This window comes from Mustela putorius, unplaced genomic scaffold (genome assembly GCF_011764305.1).
Source record: "Mustela putorius furo isolate JIRA1106 unplaced genomic scaffold, ASM1176430v1.1 tig00000695_pilon_pilon_pilon, whole genome shotgun sequence".
NCBI lineage: Eukaryota > Metazoa > Chordata > Mammalia > Carnivora > Mustelidae > Mustela > Mustela putorius.
Genome location: NW_025421447.1, coordinates 10,515,149 through 10,537,712, shown reverse-complemented (window position 1 = coordinate 10,537,712; position 22,564 = coordinate 10,515,149). Strand labels below are relative to the sequence as shown.

At 39.9% G+C, this 22,564-nt stretch overlaps 1 protein-coding gene across 2 annotated transcripts in view; it reads right to left on the bottom strand.

Moving 5' to 3' along the window:
- MAP2K4 (mitogen-activated protein kinase kinase 4) overlaps positions 1 to 22,564 on the bottom strand; it is a 130,413-nt gene that overhangs the window by 17,803 nt on the left and 90,046 nt on the right. For both annotated transcript variants that reach the window (XM_045083403.1, XM_045083404.1), the window contains 3 exons: positions 19,723 to 19,842; positions 17,431 to 17,482; positions 13,540 to 13,667 (listed from right to left, as the gene is read on the bottom strand). In XM_045083403.1, the coding sequence (XP_044939338.1) occupies positions 13,540 to 13,667; positions 17,431 to 17,482; positions 19,723 to 19,842 (300 nt within the window). The remainder of the gene's footprint in view (positions 1 to 13,539; positions 13,668 to 17,430; positions 17,483 to 19,722; positions 19,843 to 22,564) is intronic.

Below are 22,564 nucleotides of genomic sequence, written 5' to 3'. Positions count from 1 at the left end.
GGGAAATGCAGCAAAAGTAGTATTCAGGGGGAAATTCATAGCGCTGAATGCAAATACTAGAAGACAAGACAGATGGCAATCAACACCTCACTTTAAAACTTTAAGGAATTAGAAACAGAAGAACAAGTAAAATAGAGAAAAACAAACAAACAAACAAAGAAAAAAGACAACAAAACCCAAAAGGATTCTCTGGAACACTCAATAAAATTGACAAACTTTCGGCTACACTGACTAAGTGAAAAGGAAAGACAATCAGATGACTAAAATCAGAACAAAAGAGGGGACATAACTACCACTCTTCCAGAAACTGAGGAAATGGATATATTATTTTTAAAATGAAACCTATCAAAAAGAATACAGAAATGTGAATAGACTTAAAACTACTTTTTCGGGGCACCTGGGTGGCTCAGTGGGTTAAAGCCTCTGCCTTTGGCTCAGGTCATGGCCCCAGGGTCCTGGGATCAAGCCCCACATCAGGCTCTGTGCTCAGTGGGGAGCCTGTTCTCCCCTCTCTCTCTGCCTGCCTCTCTGCCTACTGTGATCTCTGTGAAATAAATAAATAAAATCTTTAAAAAACAAAACAAAACCTACTTTTGCAATGAATTTGTTATTAAAAATCTTCCCATGAAAAAAAGCTGAAATCCAGATGGGTTCTGGTAAACTCTTTCAATCATGCAAGGGAGTAATAACACAGGTCTTACACAAATGTCTTTTGAAAATGTTTTATGAGGCCAATATAATCACTTACGGAAACCTAATAAAGACATCACAACACAATTCATAACCTTCATAAACACAGACACAAAAACTGTTAACAAAAATAATGAGAAAATCCAATTGACAACATGTGAAGAGGTAATAATTGGGACCAAGCTGTGTTTATCTCAGGAATACAATACTGACTTAAAACTTCAAAAGCAATCTGATGCAACATATTTTCAGAAAAATGAAGAAATATCATATCTTCGTCTCAATAAATGTAGGCATCTGACAAAATTCAAAATTCAGTTCTTAGAACACTAAGAGAAAAGAAGGAAACTTCATTTCACAAAGGGCATCCAAAAATCATTTATAGCAAACATCACACTTACCTCTGAGATCCAGAACACCCCCTTCCTTATTAAATGTGGAATAAAGTACAACTTCTTCACTTTTTAAAAGATTTTATTTATTTATCTGACAGAGAGAGAGAGAGCACAAGCAGGGGGACCTCCAGGCAGAGGGAGAAGGAGAAGCTGACCACCCCTCAACTGAGCAGGGAGCTTGATGCAGGACTCAATCCCAGGACCCTGAGATCATAACCTAAGCAGAAGACAGATGCTTCACCAACTGAGCCACCCACGCACCCCCGAGGTACAACTTCTATTCAGCATTGTATTGGAGGTCCTAGCCAATATAAAAAGATGAAGAAAAAACAAAACAAAACAAAAACAAACACTATTTTGAACACAGACACCTGAACTTCTGCAACTGTTTACACAGAAAATCCCTACTGAAACTAAAGTGAAACTATTAGGGACCCAGGGCACAATGACAAAATATGCAAATCATCTGTCTTTACCTACAACAAGAAAAAACACTGGAAGGGGCCCCTGAGTGGTTCAGGCAGGTAAGCATCTGACTCTTGATCTCAGCTCAGGTCATGATCTTGGGGTCCTGGGATGGAGCCTTGTATCAGGCTCTGTCCTCAGTGTGGAGTCTGCTTGTCCTTTTCCCCCTGCTCCTTCTCCCACTTGCTCTTTTTCTCAAATAAATAAACTCTTTTTTTAAAAAACAAAAATATGAGGTGCCTGGGTGGCTCAGTGGGTTGAGTCGCTGCCTTTGGCTTGGGTCATGGTTTTGGGGTTGGGATCAAGCCCCGCATTGGGCTTTCTGCTTGGCGGGGAGCCTGCTTCCCCCTCTCTCTGTCTACCTCTCTGCCTACTTGTGATCTCTGTCAAAACAAACAAACAAATAAACAATAAATCTTTAAAAAATTATAAACAATAAAATCTTTTTAAAAAAAGAAAAGAAAAACACTGGAAAATACATTTTAAAATTCCATTTACAATAGTGGCATCAAGAAACATGCATTCCTTAGGAATAAATTTAAGAGTTCAAGAGATCCTACACTGAAAACTACAGAACACTACTGACAGCAAAACGACCTCAATAAATGGAGAAACACCAGGTACTGAAAAACTCGGTAATGCCAAGATGCCCACAGGTATGAATAAACTGTGATCTATCAGTAGAATGTAGAATTTCTCAGCAATCAAAAGAATGAACTAACACACATCAAAAACAGGGCTATCTCTTCAAAACATTATGCTGGGAGAGAGAAGGCAAGACACTAACCAGTACATGGTGTAAGGTGACATTTAGATGAAACTCCAGGAAAAGCAAATCCAACTGACACTGACAGAAAACAGGACCAATGATCTTTTTTTGGCGACATACATTTTCATCTCTTGATTGATGAGGTGATTACGTAACTACATCTGTCAAAATCCAAAGTGTACACTTAAAATGGGGGCCTACCATTTGTGGTTCTGGTGGTCGTGTCCTTCTGAAACTGTTGTATGCTTATGTCAAAGGGCTGGAATTTCAGTTTCAGAAAACTGACCCAACTCCTGTAAGTCAGTCAAACAAGGGTTTCACTTCCTTTCGATCGTACAAGAGCACCGGCAAGCCTACCCAAAGATTATTTACATTTCCTTTCATGTCACTTGATATTTATTATTCACTAGGGACAGACACTTACTTAAGTTACATGATTACTGGAATATTTTTTGCCCATGAGGGATGTAAATGATTTCTGTTCAGTAACCCCAGAAGTTTACATCTTTATGGACGGGGAGATGATGATCAGTACTGTTTCTGAATGAGCCATCCCATCCCAGCGTTCTTTCCTCAGGGACCATAAATACTGACTTACACAAATGTTCTTGAGCTAGTCTCACCTTCCTGCCTGCCCAGTGTTCTTATGAATGAGTTAAATGTATTTTTGATAGGTTCTTTCTTTACTTGTATGTATAATATTTTTAATAATTTTTTTTAAAGATTTTATTTATTTATTTGACAGAGAGAGAGAGAGAGAGAGAGATATCACAAGTAGGCAGAGAGGCAGGCAGAGAGAGAGGAAGAAGCAGGCTCCTTGCTGAGCAGAGAGCCCGACGCGGGGCTCCATCCCAGGACCCTGGGATCATGACCTGAGCCGAAGGCAGAGGCTTTAACCCACTGAGCCACCCAGGCGCCCCTATTTTTAACATTTTGAAAATTATTCTTTGAGAGAAGTAGATATCTAAGATTCATGAAGTAAAGATACCACATCCCAAAGCTAAATCCAAAGTATAGGTCTGAAAAACACAAAGCCTTCTGGGGTGCCTGGGTGGCTCAGTGGGTTAAAGCCTCTGCCTTTGGCTTGGGTAAGGATCTCAGGGTCCTGGGATCCAGCCCTGTGTTGGGCTCTCTGCACAGTGGGGAGCCTGCTTCCTCCTCTCTCTTTGCCTGCCTCCTCTGCCTACTTGTGATCTCTGTCAAATAAATAAATAAATAAAATCTTTAAAAAAGAAAAAAAGAAGAAGAAAAACAAAAGGCCTGTTAAAATTATAAAGTTTAAAAACATCAACTCAGAGAATAGGATATGTAACATTAACAAAAACGGCAACAACAACAAAAAAAGATAAGACAATTTTATATCCAAAAGTATGTATAAAATACACAACTCAAGTTACTCTGTATTGAAATATATAAAATAAAAACCAAGAAATAAGGAGAAACTGACAATCATAATGTTAACAGATTTTGAACAAATCCTTAATTTTCTTGGATTAAAGAGGCAAAAAAGGGGGTGCTGAATAAATGTACTTAATAATACAGAACAGGCCTTTTCCAATATTTCATTTTTAGTTGGTCACTGATCATGCTAAAAAGACTCTCAGTATGTCCCAATAGGCAGAAATGTACAGGCTAAAAAGCTTTGAAAGGAAGTAATAAGCCAAAAGATTAAAAAGAATCAATGAAACACTTTGTAGTGGTTAGCTATGATGTGTAACAAATTATCCTAAAACTGAGTAGCTTTAAAACAACAAACACTTATTATGTCACAGTTTCAGTGAGTCAGGATTCAGGGACTACTTTTGATGGGTGGTTCTGACTCAGGGCGTCTCATGACTACAGTCAGGAAGTTGGGCAGGACTGACGACTTTACTGGGGTTCTGGAAGATTTGTCAACAGGCTCATATACACAGTTCCTGGCAGGAAGCCTTAGTTCGTCACCATGTGAGTCTCTCATAAAGCTGGTTTAAGTGTCTAAACAACATGGTAGTTGGTTCTCCCCAAAGTGAGCAATCCAAGAAAGAAAGAAGAAAGAAGCTACAATGCTTTTTTATGACCTACTCTCAGAAGGGACACAATGTCCTTCCTGCCTTATGTTCTTCAATAGAAGTGACTTGCAAAGTTCAGTCCATGCGTCAGGCTGTACTTGGTCTCCACCTTTTAAAGGGAGCTGTTTTAAAGAAACTGTAGACAAATGTTTAAACTCCCACACATTTGGATATTAAAAAACATTCCAGAAAATCGCTCTTAACATCTAACATTTAAAACAACTCGAAAACAAAAATATGTATGTGTATGCATAGACACATGCGTACACACCCACACACGTGCTGATGCTGACGAAATAGTAAAATTTCACAGCTTTTGAAGAATTCTCTCTCTTTCCTCAAAGACTTCTGACTAAGATGGATTTCAATTTCAAGGAACAGAAAACTATGCCACCACCGATGTTCTGAAGTCTGGGGAAATTTTTTGAGCTTGAGGAGGTCAAAGATGTTTCACTCATGAGCTAATTACTAACTTTTTACTATAAGTAAAATAAAGATGGAAATTTTCCCAGTTTGATTTTTAAAGCTGGAATAGCCCATATAAAACCTTCACAACATGAACTATAACTAATCTCATTTAAACATTTTTCATTCAGAAATTATCATATTAACATACCAAATGTAAAAATACATTAAACATATAAACTGTGAGTTGGGATTATTTCTCAAATGCCGGAATGGTTCAACCACAGGAAATAGAGGTTACTATGTTCATCCTATCAGTAGATACAGACATTGCCTCATGGACTGACACCAAAAAAGGCACTTAATAAAATTTTAACAGCTGTTCCTGATTCATTCTCATCTTCTCTCTCTCTCTCTCATACACACACACACACAGAAATGCACAGAGACTTAAATCAGAAAAGTCTAAAAAAACATGAGAATCCTATCAATATTGTTAATCAACATCTAGAAGTTCTAGGCAAAGCAACAGAAGTAAATATGAGAAAAATAAATACATACACATGTATGAGAAAGATCAATAAATATGAAGAGGGCCAAGGCAAAAATTATGTGCAGAATGGTACCTGGAGTACCATCTGCAACCTATTAAAAAGTCAGGCAGATGAGTAATTTGGCTGGTTATAAAATTAACATATCAATCTAACTAGCTTTCCTCTGCATATCAGCAATTATTAGGAAAACACATCATATTACATTCAAAATAGTAACAAAAACTGTCTTAGCACCCAAGAACACAATGGGGAACAAAGACTTGGGTCTCCAAGGGCTCGCAATCTGTTTGGGAGAGATACTGAAACCAACAGTCGGGTAGTGATGAGGATTAAGAAGCCAAGCAGGGTCAAGGAGGTTGAGAGAGAAAGGGAGGGCACCATGTCACATGCGGTGGTCCAGGATGTTTTTTATCGATGCATTTGCTCCAAGACCTAATGGAAGTGAAAAACTGGCACACTAAAAATATTCACAGGGGAGAGAGTTCAAAGAAGAAGGGAAGAGACCCTGAGGCAGGAATTCCCTCTCATATATATGTGGAACGGAGAGGTCAGCGAGCTGGACAAACAAGGCTGGAGATAAAATGAGGGTGACTCAGAGAGAGCCTTGTAGACCCACTGTGAGGATGTGGGGGTGAAGGGGCATCATATGACAGTGCCTGGAAAGGAGAGCTGGCTGTTGCGTTGAGCACAGACTATGCAGTAGAGCAAGGTCAAGCAGGGACACCATTCTGGGGATGACAGCCATCAGGCAGGTGAGAAATGCCAATGGCCTAGGAACCTCAGTGGTTTTTAAAAAGACAATGGGTTCCATGCCTTCAAAGTAAAGCAGACAAGCCTTTGCTTACGGACAGGAGGCAGAATATGGAAAGTAGAATGAAATGAAACTCCCAAGTCTGAACAACTAGAAAGAGGAGTTCGTATTTACTAAATTACAGACAAACTGGGGCGGGAGGTGGGGAGCAGGGAGGGAGGCAGCCCCCAGCTCTTGTAGGAAGCAGAAAGGTGATATGATGAGGTCGAGAGCTCGGTAATGGACTTCTTGTATCCATGACTTCTATGGGACCTATGAAGGGTCATAAAGTAGGAAACCAGAGACATGGTTTTAGAACTGACAGGTGAGGTGTGGTCAGGAAAGAAATTATCAGCATTCATCATTTCTGAGCACCCACTAAATGACAGATGCTGCACTTTGCTGAACAAAAGAGACAGAAAGAATTAATACTTGGGATTGAATGAACTCACTAAAACAATCAACGTAGTTAAGAGGGAAAAAGAGACTGAATATCAACCCTGGAGCACACCAGTGTAAAGAGATCAGGAGGATGAGAAGCCCCTAGAGAACCGGGAGAGAAAGGCCAACCAGACAGGTACCCAAGAGTATGTCATGCTGTGAAGCCAAGTGACCAAAGTCCTTCAAGAATGCAGTATTTTGGGGGCAAAGGGCACTAGGGTGGCTCAGTCATTAAGAGTTGCCTTTGGTTCAGGGCAAGATCGCAGGGTGTGCCTTTGGTTCAGGGCAAGATCCCAGGGTCCTGGGATTGAGCCCTGCATCAGGCTCCCTGTTTTGTGGGAAGCCTGCTTCTCCCTCTCCCATTCCCCCTGCTTGTGTTCCCTCTATTGCTGTGTCTCCCTCTGTCAAAAAAATAAATACAATCTTTAAAAAAAAAGTAAAGAATATAGTATTTTAAACATTACAGGAAAACTAAGGAAGATCAGGACTTAAAACTCACCATGGTCTTCAGCAACATAAACGATGGTATTTACTCTAATGACAGCAGTTAAAATGCAGTAATGGGGGTAAAAGGACCCCACTAGGATGGATTAAAAAAAAAGCGGGGGGGGGGGTGGGTGGGGTGCCTGGGTGGCTCAGTCGGTTGAGTATGAGAATCTTGATTTCAGCTCAGGTCTTGATCTCAGGGTCATGAGTTCAAGCCCCATGTTGTGCTTGAACACAAAAACAAAAACAAAAACAAAAACAAAGGGAGAAAAAACACATACAATGGGTATATACAAGTACTCAGAAATGACAACAAAATTTGCAAGAATTTAGTAAGAAATGTGCACAGCCTGTAAGAAGGAAAAATAAACAAGAAACATTAAGATAACCAGAGAAAATGGAGAGAAACAACATATTCTTCATTGGGAAGACTCAAGAACATAAAAATGCAATAACCAAAGGAATTTATATGTCTAAAGAGATACCACTTAGATTCCTGCTGAATTCTTTTTAATATGATACACTGTTCATATGAAACATGCAGAAAGATGATATAACATAGTCCAGAAACAGTCCCAAATCCAAGCATTTAGTACCAAGAGTACTGATTCTAAACAACAGAGTTTGTATAAACAGATAATTAAAATAAAATGTTTATTTCATAGGTGAAGGGGATTAACAGGGCTCTTGTCACCATGAGCACTAAGTAATGTATAGAACTGCCGAGTCCTTATATTATACATCTGAGACTCACACCACTGTATGTTAATTATTCTTGAATAAAAAAAAAAAAAAATAGGGGCACCTGGGTGGTTCAGTCAGTTAAGCATCCAACTCTTAGTTTCGGCTCAGGTCATGAGTTCAAGCCCCGTGTTGGGCTCTGTGCTCAGTGGGGAATCTGCTTGAGATTTTCTCTCCCTCTCCCTCCAGATCACATTCTCTCTCACCCTCTCTCTCAAATAAATAAATAAATAAATAAAATCTCTTCAAAGAATTAATATTTAAAAAATTAAAGTTTAAAAAAATTCTTAACTGTTTAACCAACTGTGAGGAGAAAAGTTAGACTCTTTCCCTTAATAACACACCAACGATGATCACAGCAGGATTAAAAACCTAAAATGTAAAAAACAAAAGCCTAAACTTAGATATTCTGATGTGACCCTGCAACCATGTCTAATCTTGGCATAAGAAAGATCTTTCAAGACACGCTAATGGCCAGAAAGCATAAAGGTAACACTGATAAACTAGCCACATGGAATTTTTCTATTTCTGCAATTCAACCACAAATAAGTAAAATTTCAAGACAAAGGACAACTTCAGGGAAAATATATGAAACCTAATAAAAAACGGATTAAGATTCTCATTATATTTTACGTCAATACCAAAGACTGGCTTTCTCATAGAAAAAATGGGCAAAGGTTAATACATAAAAGTGGCCAAATTTAAAAAAAAATGCAAAAGTATCTACCTTTCTTAATGATTTTAAAATACATAACAAAGGGGCACCTGGGTGACTCAGTCATTGTTAAGTGTCTGCCTTTGGCTCAGGTCATGATCTGTTGTCCTGGGATGGAGCCCTGCATTGGGCTTCCTGCTCAGCAGGGAGCCTGCTTCTCCCTCCCCAACTCTCCCTGCTTGTGTTCCCTCTCTTGCTATCTCTCTCTCTGTCATAAATAAAATCTTTAAAAATAAATAAATAAATAAATGAAATAAAATACATAACAAAACTCCCAGGAAATTTTCCCCAAATCCCATTCTGGCCTATCAACTCAACAAAGATAAAACTGTAATACTCTAATCCAGAATGACATTTAAAAATATACTCTCTCAGTCATACATCGTTTCCCCATAGGTCTCAAGAGGCGTGAACCTTTTATACCCAAGGGAAAACAGAAAAGAGTTGTGGGAAGACACAGCTTAAAAATTTTGCGGCAATATTAAGAATAACAAAATACCAACAAAGCAAAACAAAACAAAAAAACAGCAAGCAGGCAAAAATAGAAAGTCAGTTAATTTTCAGTGGCCAAATTCATAATATATGAAGATGCCCTGGCCTGGAAACACGCCTGCAAATGCCTACAGAACAGATAAAAAGCATATGTGTAATAAGTTTACATTTACATAAAAATGTAGCGGGACATATGCTCACAATTTTTTCCCTTTATGAATGAATGATGGGTAATCAATTCTCCATTTTATGGTCTGCATTTTATCTTTTATGTACTGAACAAGGACATGATCTTCCAATAAGAAACACATTTATAAAACTATCAATAATAGACTTCTTCAAACTTATTAAACATTTAAATGTTATTAAACATTTTTTAAAACAGGCATAATGTGATGGGATTTCAAAGTCACCAGGAAGTGAAAATATCATCCCACATCAGTCTGTAGATCAGTCATAGGGTCCTTCATTTGCCTTACAGAGTTTTTGAGGCAGAAAAGCAGAAACTCTATAAGGCGAACGAAGGACCCGTGGATGGCTGGTGCAAAAGATGAGGACAGAGATACGTTAGAGCTCCAGAAGTATGGCAGGAAAAGTAGACGGAAGAGTTCTTTTGGAAAATTAAGCCATTCAAGATCGCCTGTGTATATTGAGAAATTCAGAAAGCCATGTGCATGCCTGAGGCAGGACACATGCTCAGAAAAACCTGATAAGAACTTCAGCTGTAACCTCTGGCTGATCTACAGACTGAGGGCAAGTACCAAGTAGAGGTAAAGGCAGGCTTGTAAATGGTCGGGCTACGCAGGAGCGCTCAAGCACAGAGCCAATCTGCAAAGACTGGAATGTTGGGGTCTCTTCCCCATTGTTTTCTTTGTGGATTTTTTTTTTCTCCTTTTGGGTCCTGGTATTAAAAAAAAAAAAAAAAGAAGAAGAAGAAAGAAAAAACCCTAAGAAAACAAAAAACAAAACCGTCAAAACACTAGCTGAACACAAGCTAAGAAAACAGACATCAGAGACTACATAGGAGTAAGAATACAGACTTTAAAACAAGACGGTAGGAAAAAATCACTAGAGAAACAGCTACATCTCACAGAAAGGAACAAAACACACCATGAGGAGAGGGGGAGAATCATCTTATTTTATTTCCAGAATTAATAATTTAGTTCCCAAATCACCACAATTTATTTATTTATTTAAGAGCCAGCACACCTGTGTGTGAGCAGGGGTCGGGGGGATCAAAGGGGGAGACCATCTTAAGGAGACGCCCCACTGGCACAGAGCCCGACGTGGGGCTCCATCTCACGACCCTGAGATCACGACCTGAGCTGAAACCAAGAGTCAGAAGCTGAACCCACTAAACCACCCAGGCACCCCACAGAACCACAACACTATAATATTCAAAATGTCCAGTTTCTCACACACACAAAAATACAAAGCACACAAAGAAACTGGAAGTATGACCCATCCACTGGAGTCACGAACAGAAACTGGAAACTTCCTGAGGGAACACAGACACTGAACTTACAAAGTCAGATAACCCAGATGGAATGGAAACATTCCTAAAAGCACACAAATTACCAAAAGTGACTTAGAAATATTAGAAAATCTGCATAAACTCGTAACAAGCAAAGAGACGGAGTTTGTCACAGAAGCCTCTGAGCAAAAATGAAGTCTTACAAGAACTGGTAAATAATTTCTTTACCAGACATTCGAAAACGTGAATGGTCTTCCCAAGGGAAAAAAGTGAATACCACTGTTTCAGTTTTATACACAAGTGGAAAATGAATATTATGTCCTGAAGAATCAAGTTTTTTGAAACCAAAGAGACAGAAAAAGAATATAAATGAATGAATGTGTATTACCCAATTTGTTGAACAAAGACCAAAAGAGGACACAAACTTCAACAATTTCCTGATGTTGATGACAGAACCTGGTTAGATTTTCCTGCCTAATAGGCTGTATCTATTTTAAAAGGAGATTATGTCAAGGTTTGAGAAATGTCCAAGGTAAATAAATCAACATATTTCAGAAAGGACTGCTATGAAATGAGTTCCTACTTCTACTAGCAATCAGGACGACGTATCCTACAAACTAATAGAGATGAGTTTCTATCACAGAAGGAGAAGAGATACAAGAGGAAATGCTGGTCAAAGACAGGGAAGCTGGTGTGACTTCATATTGGAGGACAGCAGAGCTTGGGAAGCATGAGAGGCTAGCAGGGGAAGGAATCCTTCGGAAATGAAAAGATTAATTACTCATTTGGAGAAGAAAAACAAAGGGAAAAAAATCGAGAAAATGAGTTTCTATTTTACAAATGTCTCAACTGCTTTAAAAGGGGGAAAAAAAAAGCATGTGTATAAGCATTACAAGATGTGCTTTATGATGCGATACAATATGAATTACCTATTGTCTAGAAAGCATCCGTTCTGAAAAAACATATAGCCTGAAACTCCTTATGAGGGAACGATAATCGACAAACCCAGAATGTGGGATGTCCGCAGGGAAATCCGTATATGAGCATCGCATCAGGTGACGCCAGGAAATTCGTGTTCGTTACCTGGGGTTTCTGTTTCAGGTATGGTGGTCATGGTAGTGTGGTTACACAGAAGACTGCCCTTGTCTATGGGAGATACAGGCGGAAATGTTTATAATGAAATTATCCTATCTGAAACTTACTTTCAAGCAGCCCAGAACACACACACACACACACACACACACACACACACACCTGTACATACACACACACCTAGACAAGGAGGTGTAGAGGCCCCAAAACATGAACGTTAACAACTGGTTTATGGAAAAACTTGTGTTTCAACTCTACACTTCATACACCTTTACGTTAGATAATGTAAAAAGAAATCACAATTCCCAGAGAGTAAAGACAAATAATAAATCTTAAATAGAAAGACAAGATCCATTTCCGAGGCCTTTGGTCAAGGTGCATCAAAGAAGAGTCACGTCAGAAGGCGTGTAATAACAAGAACACTGATCACACTCCCATCCACCTGTAGGCCTTGAAAGACTGGAGTGGACAGAAGCATTTCATTTAGCCCAATAATGATCAGAGACACAGAGTTCATCCTCAGCCTGCTGACTCCAAGGCTGAAGAAGCTTAGCAGGGAAAGAAAAGCCCTACCCTTCCTGGGCCTGCGAACCCTGTTTCCACACAAAAACTTAAAGGCTAATGCTCTCTTAAAAGTTACCTGAATTCAAACATAAAACCTACATAAATCAGGGACACCTGGGTCACTCAGTTAAGTGTCTGCCTTCGGCTTGAGTCATGATCTTGGTCATGGGATCAAGCCCCGCCATCAGGCTCCCTGCTCAGAGGGAAGACTGCTTCTCCCTCTGCCCCTCCCCCTGCTCGTTTGCTCTCTCTCTCTGTATGTCTCAAGTAAATAAATAAAATCTTAAAAAAAAAAAAAACCTGCATAAATCAAACATAATTCTTAGTCAATGTCACATAGCAAAAACACTTCAATACTGTGCCAAGCCCTGCACGTTACTTCTCAGGGCATTACTACTAAATGCATCAAATATGAGACTTCCCAAATGCTCCCTGTTTAATATGTCTTATTTCTTGCTTTTGAAACTTTTGTTCCATTTATCCCCTAATTATCAGGATGAATGCAAGACCTTCCACATTTCCCCAATAATCTGCCTCGCCAGTCAACATCCACAAAGCCCAAACTTTAAATGGACGCCTCCTTTCGTGCACACACATGTGCGTGCGCACACAAGTCCATAAACACTGCAGCCAGCACTGTTGACGGGAGTGTCTCAACAGTCTGCAAAGCCCATGTGTCACCGTGTCAGAGCAGCATGCCAGTCCCCAAGGAACCACGGACATATTAGGGAAGACACTGACAGCTAGGGGAAATGCTTAAAATATAGACACTAAATTTCCAATCAAATACAAATCAAAATCCAGCTGTAGGCACAGCATGTGCATTCGCGGGGGTAAGAGGAGCATGACACACAAGGAAGGCTGTAAGGCTGTCTCCCTGAGGCTGGCGCTCAAGACCTCCACCCTTGGATCTGTCAGTGTGCTACATCCACCTCTGAGGAAGGGCCAACAATCTGCAGAACACAGCCCCAGACTCTAAGCTGTACTGAGTTCGATTAGGAACTCTGCGAACTCCAGTCTCCCATTCTTCTCCAACTGGAAAAGAAGCATCCCTGAGTGGCCTAGGCCACATTTTCCACGTGTGAATGGATGATGTGGATACGTGATCCATAGTATCCATGACCCTACAGTGACCCAACAGTCACGCGAGCACATGGGGTGCGGGAAGCACAGAGGCCTTCTGAGAACTATTCAACCACCTAGCGGACAAGCAGAGTAGACTATGACAATGAAACAGGACTTCACTGGGATAATGTCATAGTTTGATGGAGAAGCTAGAACCTCAGTTTGGTTTTTAGGTAGAAGAAAATGTTCTAGTATGGCGAAACTGCGTGACCAGTGGCAGAAGGCGAGCCCCCAAGGGCACAGGCTCTCTGGGCAAAGACTACCAAATGGGAAGGTCTGGCCTTTGTACTTACTGCCATGTAAGGCCTACACCCGGCATCTCTTGTCTTGGCAATGGAGTCCACCAGCTGTCCGCTGATGCCAAAGTCACAGAGCTTAATATTTCCACTCCTGTCCAGAAGAATATTGGAAGGTTTGATATCTATGAGAGAGAGAGAGAGAGAGATCATTTCATGTAAACGTGATCAATCAGGGCACCAGTGGGTTAAGCCTCTGCCTTTGACTCAGGCCATGGTCTTAGGGTCCTAGGATCAAGTTCTGCATTGGGCTCTCTGCTCAGGGGGAGCCTGCTTCCTCCTCTCTCTGCCTGCCTCTGCCTACTTGGATCTCTCTCTGTCAAATAAATTCTTAAAAAAAAAAAGAAAGAAAGAAGGAAAGAAAGTGATCAATCAAATGAGCTACATTTTGAAGCCATAGTAAGCACAAATACCAAAAAGCCTTAGTTTTAGTGACCAAGTCCTGAAAATGCAGATATGTGAGAAGATGAGGAAAAATGAGGAAACACTGCTCTGAATGCCAATGTTTAAAAACTTAGTATTAAAAATGCTTCACAAGAGGGGCGCCTGGGTGGCTCAGTTGGTTAAGCATCCCCACATTGGGCTCCCTGCTCAGCGATGAGCCTGCTTCTCCCTCTTCTTCTGCTGTTCCCCCTGCTTGTGCTCTCTCAAATAAATAAATAAAATCTTTTAAAAAAAAAATGCTTCACAATATATGTAGGCATTCTATAATGCTTTCTTTGTTTTCACCAAAAGACTTATATTTACTTGCTTCAAATTCACTACTTACTGGTCAAAATATGAAGAATGAATTTAATCTATCTGTAAAAATACACCAAGCTACTACAGAGTATGTCAAAGACTATCCACCTAAATGCAAACTATACAATTATACACCCACAGTTAAGTCACAGCTGAGTCTCAGGGACGCCTAGGTGGCTCAGTCGGTTAAGCATCTGCCTTTGGCTCAGGTCATGATCCCGGGGTCCAGGGACTGAGCCCCACATCCAGCTCCCTGCTCATCAGGGATCTGCTTCTTCCTCTTCCTCTGCCCCTCTCCCTGGTTCATGCTCTCTCTCTCTCAACCACTCTCTCTCTCAAATAAATAAAAGCTTTAAAAAAAAAAAAAAGAGTCAAGTTTTAGCTAACTTAGGAAAGTATCCAATCCAATCCATCAAAAAGGTCACAGCTTTGGGATCAGAGAAGCAAAGGTTCAAAATCTGGGTCCAAAATTCACAGTATGACCTGGGGCAAGTGATTCAACTTTGACTCAGCAACCACAACTTGGTTAACTACAAAATGAAAATAATTGCTAATTCATAGGATTCTGGAAATTAAAGTACCTAATACAGTACCTGAACTTTATTTAAATTCAATAAATGCATCAGTTAATAATTATTTCTCCTTGAGCAATTTTTTCTGACATTAGATGACTTCATCAAGTTTCCCCTGACCAACCCTTTCCTCTAGTCATCCTTGAGATCCATTTTCACCCCTTTGGAAGTGTGGGTGCTTGCTTTCCTGCAAATCTGAGAAAGCAGAATCCCTCCCATTTGGTTCTCCAGGTTTTACAGGCTTGCCAAATTGGACCCTAGGTTTTTACCCCTTCTTCACTGATCATGAATTCACCGCCACTGTGTACTCATCCCCTGTTGAGTCAATTTTCCCCCTTTGCTCATGAATTCCCCATCCCTGTCTCAGTGCTTCTATCCATTTTATTGTCACTGTCATGGTTCAATGAATAAAAGATACAAATAAATACAAGATACAAAACATCTGTTTGTAACTCAGAAGGAGATCTATAAAAAATCCAGAAAAGGTCTCCTGCCATCACTGACAAGGCTGACTACGACTGCCTATCAAACATCCATCCTATCTACCCACTCCTTCCCTTCTAACGGAACCTGCATTTGATTTTATGGAGGTCTCCCTCCTGCTTCATGTAGCTGTAACCACACCTTCCCAAAGTGGGGCCTGACTGGTCCAAGCTTATCAGGGTCAGCTGACACTCCCTGCCAATAAGCAGTTTAGAATAAGGGCATGAAGCAATTCTGGTGACAAGAGAAAACATTAGAGAGATGTAAGGAAGATGTCCCGGCCCCTAAGACAGCCACACAGGAAAAGGGACAGCTTCTCCAGGAGGCTGTCACGTCTACATGTGACACTGGGGAGCTGGGTACTTGCTTTGGCTGTTATCATCCAGAGGATGGAGCCAATGTATTAAGAAGGAAGGAGCCAAAAGAAGGGAGCTTGCGCCCTAGACATAATGTGCCTAGAGCCACCTCTCCTTGGATTCATTAAGACAGTGAATCTCCTTGACGTTTAAGGCAGTTACTAGGATTTTTTGTAACTCATGATCAAAAGCACTCTTAATTGTACCAAAAAAGCTCACTGATCCTAATTAATAAAAAAGACTGCTATACTGGGGCACCTGGGTGGCTCAGTCGGTTAAGTGTCTGCTTTCAGCTCAGGTCATGATCTTAAGGTCCTGGGATCAAGCCCTGTGTCGGGCTCTCTGCTCAGCTGCGAGTCTGCTTCTCTCTCTGTCTGCTACTCCCCCTGCTTGTGCTCCCTCTCTCTCTCTGACAAATAAATGAAATAAATTAAATAAAAAGGGCTGCTTTTATTTATTAATAGGGAAACCAAAGTCATCTTTGAAGCCTTTCCCTTTCATCCAGCCACCCCTCAGGCACTGTCTTAGAGCTTCACTGTGATTGGCAAGTATCGCAGAGGTCATTATTAAATGCACTAAAGGTGATACTCTTAAGTGCAAATGACAATCAAAAAGGAAGGAATATCCCAAAATAAGAATGCAATGAACTACAAAAAGAACAAAATAATCTTCTTCAGGAACCTGATTCTACATGATCTCAGGCAAAAGAGAAAATAAGAAGTCCATCTATCTAAAATTATGTTTATTAATAAGCATTAAGCCAAAGCAAAATTAAGTGAAATATTCTGATGTTCAAGGGTAACTAATTTCAGTGGTCTTGAGTTAACCCCAAACTAAAATTACTTAAATAGATGCACCAATTACTGAGGTCTTAACCACTAGAAACTATGTTTCCTAAAATGTAAGGCATTCCACTTCTCCCAATATGACCTTTTACTTTCTGTCCTGTTTATTGTCAGGCTGAATCCCACACTGCCATGTACTGTCCTGGGCTTGTCTGTTACAAGTTTTTTGAGGAAAGTGAATTTAGGTGCGTCTTCAAAGCCACCAGCACTACCCGGAGTCTAGCATAGTAATAAAGAGAGTAACTATTTAACCTATTTGCTGAATTAATTTCATGGTTCCCACTGGCTTCCCATAAATCTTCGTGAAATATTTGGACCTATGTCCAACAAGGCCAAGATCACTGTTTTCGCAAATACAAACATTTTGGAAGAATTCCAATGTACAATAACAACTAAAGCATCTCTCTTTGCAAAAATATCCTCTAAAGTAAAGAAGAAACACCTGAAAGGGACTGTAGCATCCTTTAAACTGCTCCACATACCATCCTCCAGACCCTGTGACTGTCCCCAGGACCATCTTTGGGCCCAATTGTATACACAGAGAAACATCATCTATCAAGTAAATGACTAATTATTTTCAAAGAAGAGTAAGAAGAACCTTGCAGCAAAATGTATGTCAGTTTCTAAGCTCAATATACTAATAAGCTGAAATTTATAGAATCTCAAAGGAAAAAATAACCTAAATTAATAAACAAAGTTTTAGGGAAAAAATAGTAATAATAGTGTTAGGGTACATATAGTATGTTTTGCCAAAAATACAAGTATTTCAGGAAAGCTTATACAGAGACAGTGTAATTTGCAATAATGTTTTTCAATTAAGGAAGAATATTAACTTCTTTTTTTTAAGGAAAAATATTAATTTCCAATCCATAAAAAAGAATTCATACCCACCTCTGTGAATGATTTTCAAGTTTTCTTTTAAGTGGTTTAGTGCTTTCACAGTCTGGGGAGAAAGAGCAAAGACGGGATAAGCAATTAATATTCTTTGGATCATGCAGCACAGTGTTATCATGGATAACAGCCCTGGTAACTTTACATTCTTTAAAGCTTAATTATTTCAATATTCTGTCTGCTTTTTATATTAACTGAAGATCCTAAATGATTATTTTGGATCTGAAAACTTAGCTGCTCTTACATGCTGTTCCCTGACAGCTAAACAGAACCCGGTAACTTAAAATTTTTTAGTAAGTCACTACAAAGTTGTACATTGTTTGCATCTTCAAACTTTTCAAGAATGGAAATATTCAGTACGATGGAGTCCACAGTCTGGCTCCATTATCAACTCTAATTTAAATAAGTCTTTCTAAATTTCCTCAGTTTCTCTTACCACTACAGTAACTTACGCACAACTTACAGTATTGTTTGATCACTGCCCATGATCACAAAATCAGGCATTTCTCCAGGAATACAGGGAACAGGGGCTTGAATTAAATTTCCCACACTCTCAAATTAAAAGAGAACCAAAGAACGTGCCAACCATTTGCTATCAAATGGTCAGGTCTCCGCCCCATCAAGCAAGCTACTGGATGTCAGGAATGCAGAACTTGCCATGTTTCAAGTAGCTGGGCCTGTTGTGTTCATTGGGTTATTAATCAGCAAAAAGAAAATTAACACAAAGTAATTTTAAATGTTATGCTTAAAAGAAAGGATGATCACCAAGTCTAGAAACACAGGCAGATATATAACCAAGGATTTACTTGTGTATCTACATCACACAGACTGAAATAGACGATAAAATAATTTTGTCTATGTTTTCCAACCTCACGATCACCCTGTCATCACAGTGGTTAGGAGCAGGATTCTGAGATTGGGCTGCCTGGGAGCAAATTAATGACTTAACCTCTCCAAGCTCCAGATCTGTCATCTTTAAAAAGTGGGGTTACACTATTCACCACAGAGAGTCACTATGAGGATAAAATGTTGTAAGACCTTAGCCGGATGCAACTAAACACTCAAAAACCATTAGCCACTGTCATGATTCTACTATTGTGGCATTACAGTTATAATGAACCGTAAAAGTTCCAAGATAATCCTGGGTCTGGTATACTGGGGAGAGAGATAATGAAATTGATCAATATAAAATGTCATGCATCTTCCCAAGAATAAACAAATTTCTAAAATAACTCAGCTGCTTTCTATAAAATCATAAGAAAGAGTATATGACATTTTAGCTCATAAAATATTTAGATTTACATACCAATTTGGCTAAATAAATTAAAATACTAACATGAATCGTAAGATTATGACTTTAATCTAAATTTTGAAATTCCTATTACACATACACACACCCCTTTCACAACTAACATACAGTTCAGAAACTGTCTCTGTATTTTTGCATTAACTCTTAATAATCAAAAAGGATCCAGGGGCAATCAGCAGGCAAACTCTACTGGAGGTGGAGGAAATGAAGAGGCAGAAAATTAAATCCATCAGAATTTCCACCTTACAACTTCCTACAAAGCTCAGTTTACACACCCACTAACTATGTTACGTCATTGGCTCAGATTCTTAGGGCTTTCTAAGAATCTTACTTTACTCCACTGAAAAGAATTTTGTTAACTACCTCTGTCAACTAAAAGATTCAGAGCAGGAAAGAAAATGATCAGGAATTCACTTTGAAAACCACAAACACCCGTGTGAAAGACTACCTCTTTTCTTTCCGGTGCTCTGGCAAAAGTGAATTGGCCAAATTGGTAGCAATGTTGGGTCCTGAAATTGCTAGTCAAAACTTTCCACAGTGGACAGCTCAAATCTTAGACCACAGGAAAGATACTTTGTGTCTAAGAGTTTCAACGAAGGGACTTCAAGGAGAATGCTATGATCCTGATCAACTTAGAGATAACGGTGAGAACACAACCAATTCGAAAGCAGTTAGGGCTAAAAAGGAACAGAAAATTTCTTTTTCTGGTTTTGTTTACAGCATAATCTACTATGGTTCATTGCGATTTTAATGAACAGAATATTGTAGTTTTTATGTAGAACATATTCTGAAAACTATTCTTATGACTTGTTGTATTAACAACCCCACAGAAGTGATTTTGTTTCTTTTCCTATTATGAATGATTTTCCAAGAAGGTCAACAACATTCTGTGAAGGACATTCAGATAGGTGCATTCAAAACTCCAGAAGCATCTTTATATATGTATATATACAGAACAAACAATTTAAAAACCAGGTACTTACTGCTAAAGTGATTTTGCCTAAAATTTCTTCTGGAATAACATCATCTAATACACTATATACATATTTGTAAAACTTATCAAACGAGGTAGACATGAGTTCCATACAGATCCAACAGTCACCCTACAAAATAACAAATATGTTATTCCTTTGCATCTTAGTATTAAGTACCATGTTTCCTTTATTTAAAACAGAATACAATTAGAGAAAGAGCAATCTTTTTCTTCATTTTTAATCTTGCACTAGAGGTAATTCTTGGTCCCTTATTAGAGCCCTGGGCAGAACAGTCTCTTCCTGTGTAGACGCGAACCTATTTTGCCTCATTTCTCCACTCTTAACTGTAAAGACAGGGACAGTCTTGCTCAGAAACCTTTGTGCATTTATAAAAGTAATCAAATGTGGCCATAATTAAATAGAAACATAGAAAATGTGGGAAACTGCTGTCATTAACAAAGAAAGTAGATTACAGTAATCTAGACTTTCTATATAAGCTTGTAAAATTAGTCAAAAAAAAAAAAAAAGAAAAGGAAGGAAAAAAACACACAGAGCAACACCAATGCCTCATATTCTTGTATACATGGCGCCTTCTCCACGGCTGACCTTTAAAATGCAGGTCACGCCAACTTCCAGCACCCCCTCACCCTGCTCTTCGCTGAAATCTTCTAATAGAAAATGTAAGTTATTTGCTAATGTTTTTCCTCCATCTCCCTCACCTAAGTAACACAATCTGCCAGCACGGGGCCTCCATAAACACTCCCCAGATGAACGAATGCTGGCTATAATTTAACTGAATCATCCAAAGACTACAGGCAGCATCCTCGTGTGCTTTAGATCAGGCAGAAGGCAATGTGACAATAAAACAAGAGAAAGAGAAGTATCTATCCCCTCTGATAGAGTCATCCGACTAGAAATCTAATTAAACAAACAGTCCATAAATTCCAAAAAGAAAAAACAAAGAAAAACTCAAAAGCACTGGATGATCTCACAAGAGGGAACGGCGCACCATTAAAGGGATTATCTAATATGACGTTCCGTGGAAAACTACATGGTTCGCGACAGGTGTGCAGAACACACAGCACACAGGCAGACACCACGGTTCTGACTCTCTGAAAGGATGTGAACACATGAACAAGGGCCACAGTGGACCTCACGAGCAAAAAGACAGCTATCAGGACGATGACGGGAATGGTCTCAAACGAGTGTGCATGTGTTACTAACGGATGGGTCCGGCAGCATCCTCGGAGATGTCTGACCGCTCATCTCCCACCTGGACTGACTGTGCGGGAGATGAAGGCCCGCTGAAGGACGGAGGCTTGCTGGAACAACACTAGCGGTCATGCCGGGCTCAACACGGAGACGAGTGACAGCGCTGTGCCCTGGGGACAGACGCCTGCTGACGCACACGTGTAGCTACGTGGCTCCACACAATGCTTACATGTAAAACATATCTGCCACGGGGAACGTCTATTTTCTTCACTTAAAGTCCTTCTTCTCTCTCTACAGCTCTTTCTTTTGAGTGCCCTAGCAGACGGACCCTCATAAAAGACTGAGTAACACACTTCGCCCGTAACAAACACTTGAATTTATTCCAATTTAAAGACACCATCTTCACAGGTGTATTAGAATTTTTTTTTTTATAAGAGCAAAAGGCAGCGCACTTAACTCATCTACTTAGAAAAACACTAAGGAAGGACCTTAACTCCAGGAGAATAGTGATGTGGAAAGATCACTGACATGAGGGTCTAAGAGGCCTCACTTACCATCCAGGTTCTCCCACTTACATAAGCTTGGGCCTCCTCCGTTCCTCATCTTGGAAACAGGGTTGCCCTACCTTCCTTAACAGATCAGAACAAAAATCAAATGACTTAACATACATAAAGTACAAAATAAAGTGTCTGGTAGGTATGAAAAATGACCGTTAAGAAAATGAGGGGGAGAAGGGAGAAGGATGGAAAACCAGGAAGGCGGCCAAGGGAGAGAGACGGAGAACGGGGGAAATAAAGGTGGGAAATAAACTGGAACTGGGGGTAGGGAGGGCGGGGGGGAACAAAGCCGCAATCAGCCCCAGAGAGATCTTTGTGGTTGATAAGGCACAGGACCTGATGTGACCTTCTTATTTCTTCTGGCGGTTCCTTTTGGCCATAACAGAGAATAGGTAGCAGCAGCAATGAGCTGCATGTAAAAAAAGGGGCAGGGGGTGGATGGTCTGAGCTGCCTCAAAAAGCAGTGACAGCAACCTTACTTCCATGGTCAAGCACAAGACGGGATACCCACCGACTGAAATGCAAAAGGAGGAATCACCAAATATGGATTTACTGGAAAGAAAGGTGGAAATGATAAAACACTGAACCCACTAAGATCAAGTGTTCCTCAAGACAAGAACCAGATAAAAACAAAGGCATGCTTATACGCCAACAGGAAGCACTCCTAAAAAGTAAACTGTTCAAAAAGACACCACTCACAATACAAAGAAAAACTATAAAGCACCTAGAAATGTACTTAACAAAGGCAGCAAAACATTTATATGAGAAAGCGTGTAAGATGTGACTAAAGACATAACGAGTGATCACAGAGAGGCAAAGCACATGATGAATGCAAAGACTCGAGATCATGAAAATGTCAGATTCCCTTAAATTAGCTTAAGAACTCAAGTAGATTCTAATCAAAACTATTATGCACCTGGACAAGCTGATCCTAAAACTTATATAGGAAAGTAGAGCCAGGGCACCTGGGTGGCTTAGTCAGTGGGGTGTCCGACTCTTGGGTTCAGCTTAGGTCATGATCTCAGAGTCCTGGGATAGAGGCTGGCATCGGGCTGCACAGTCAGTGTGGAATCTGCTTGGGA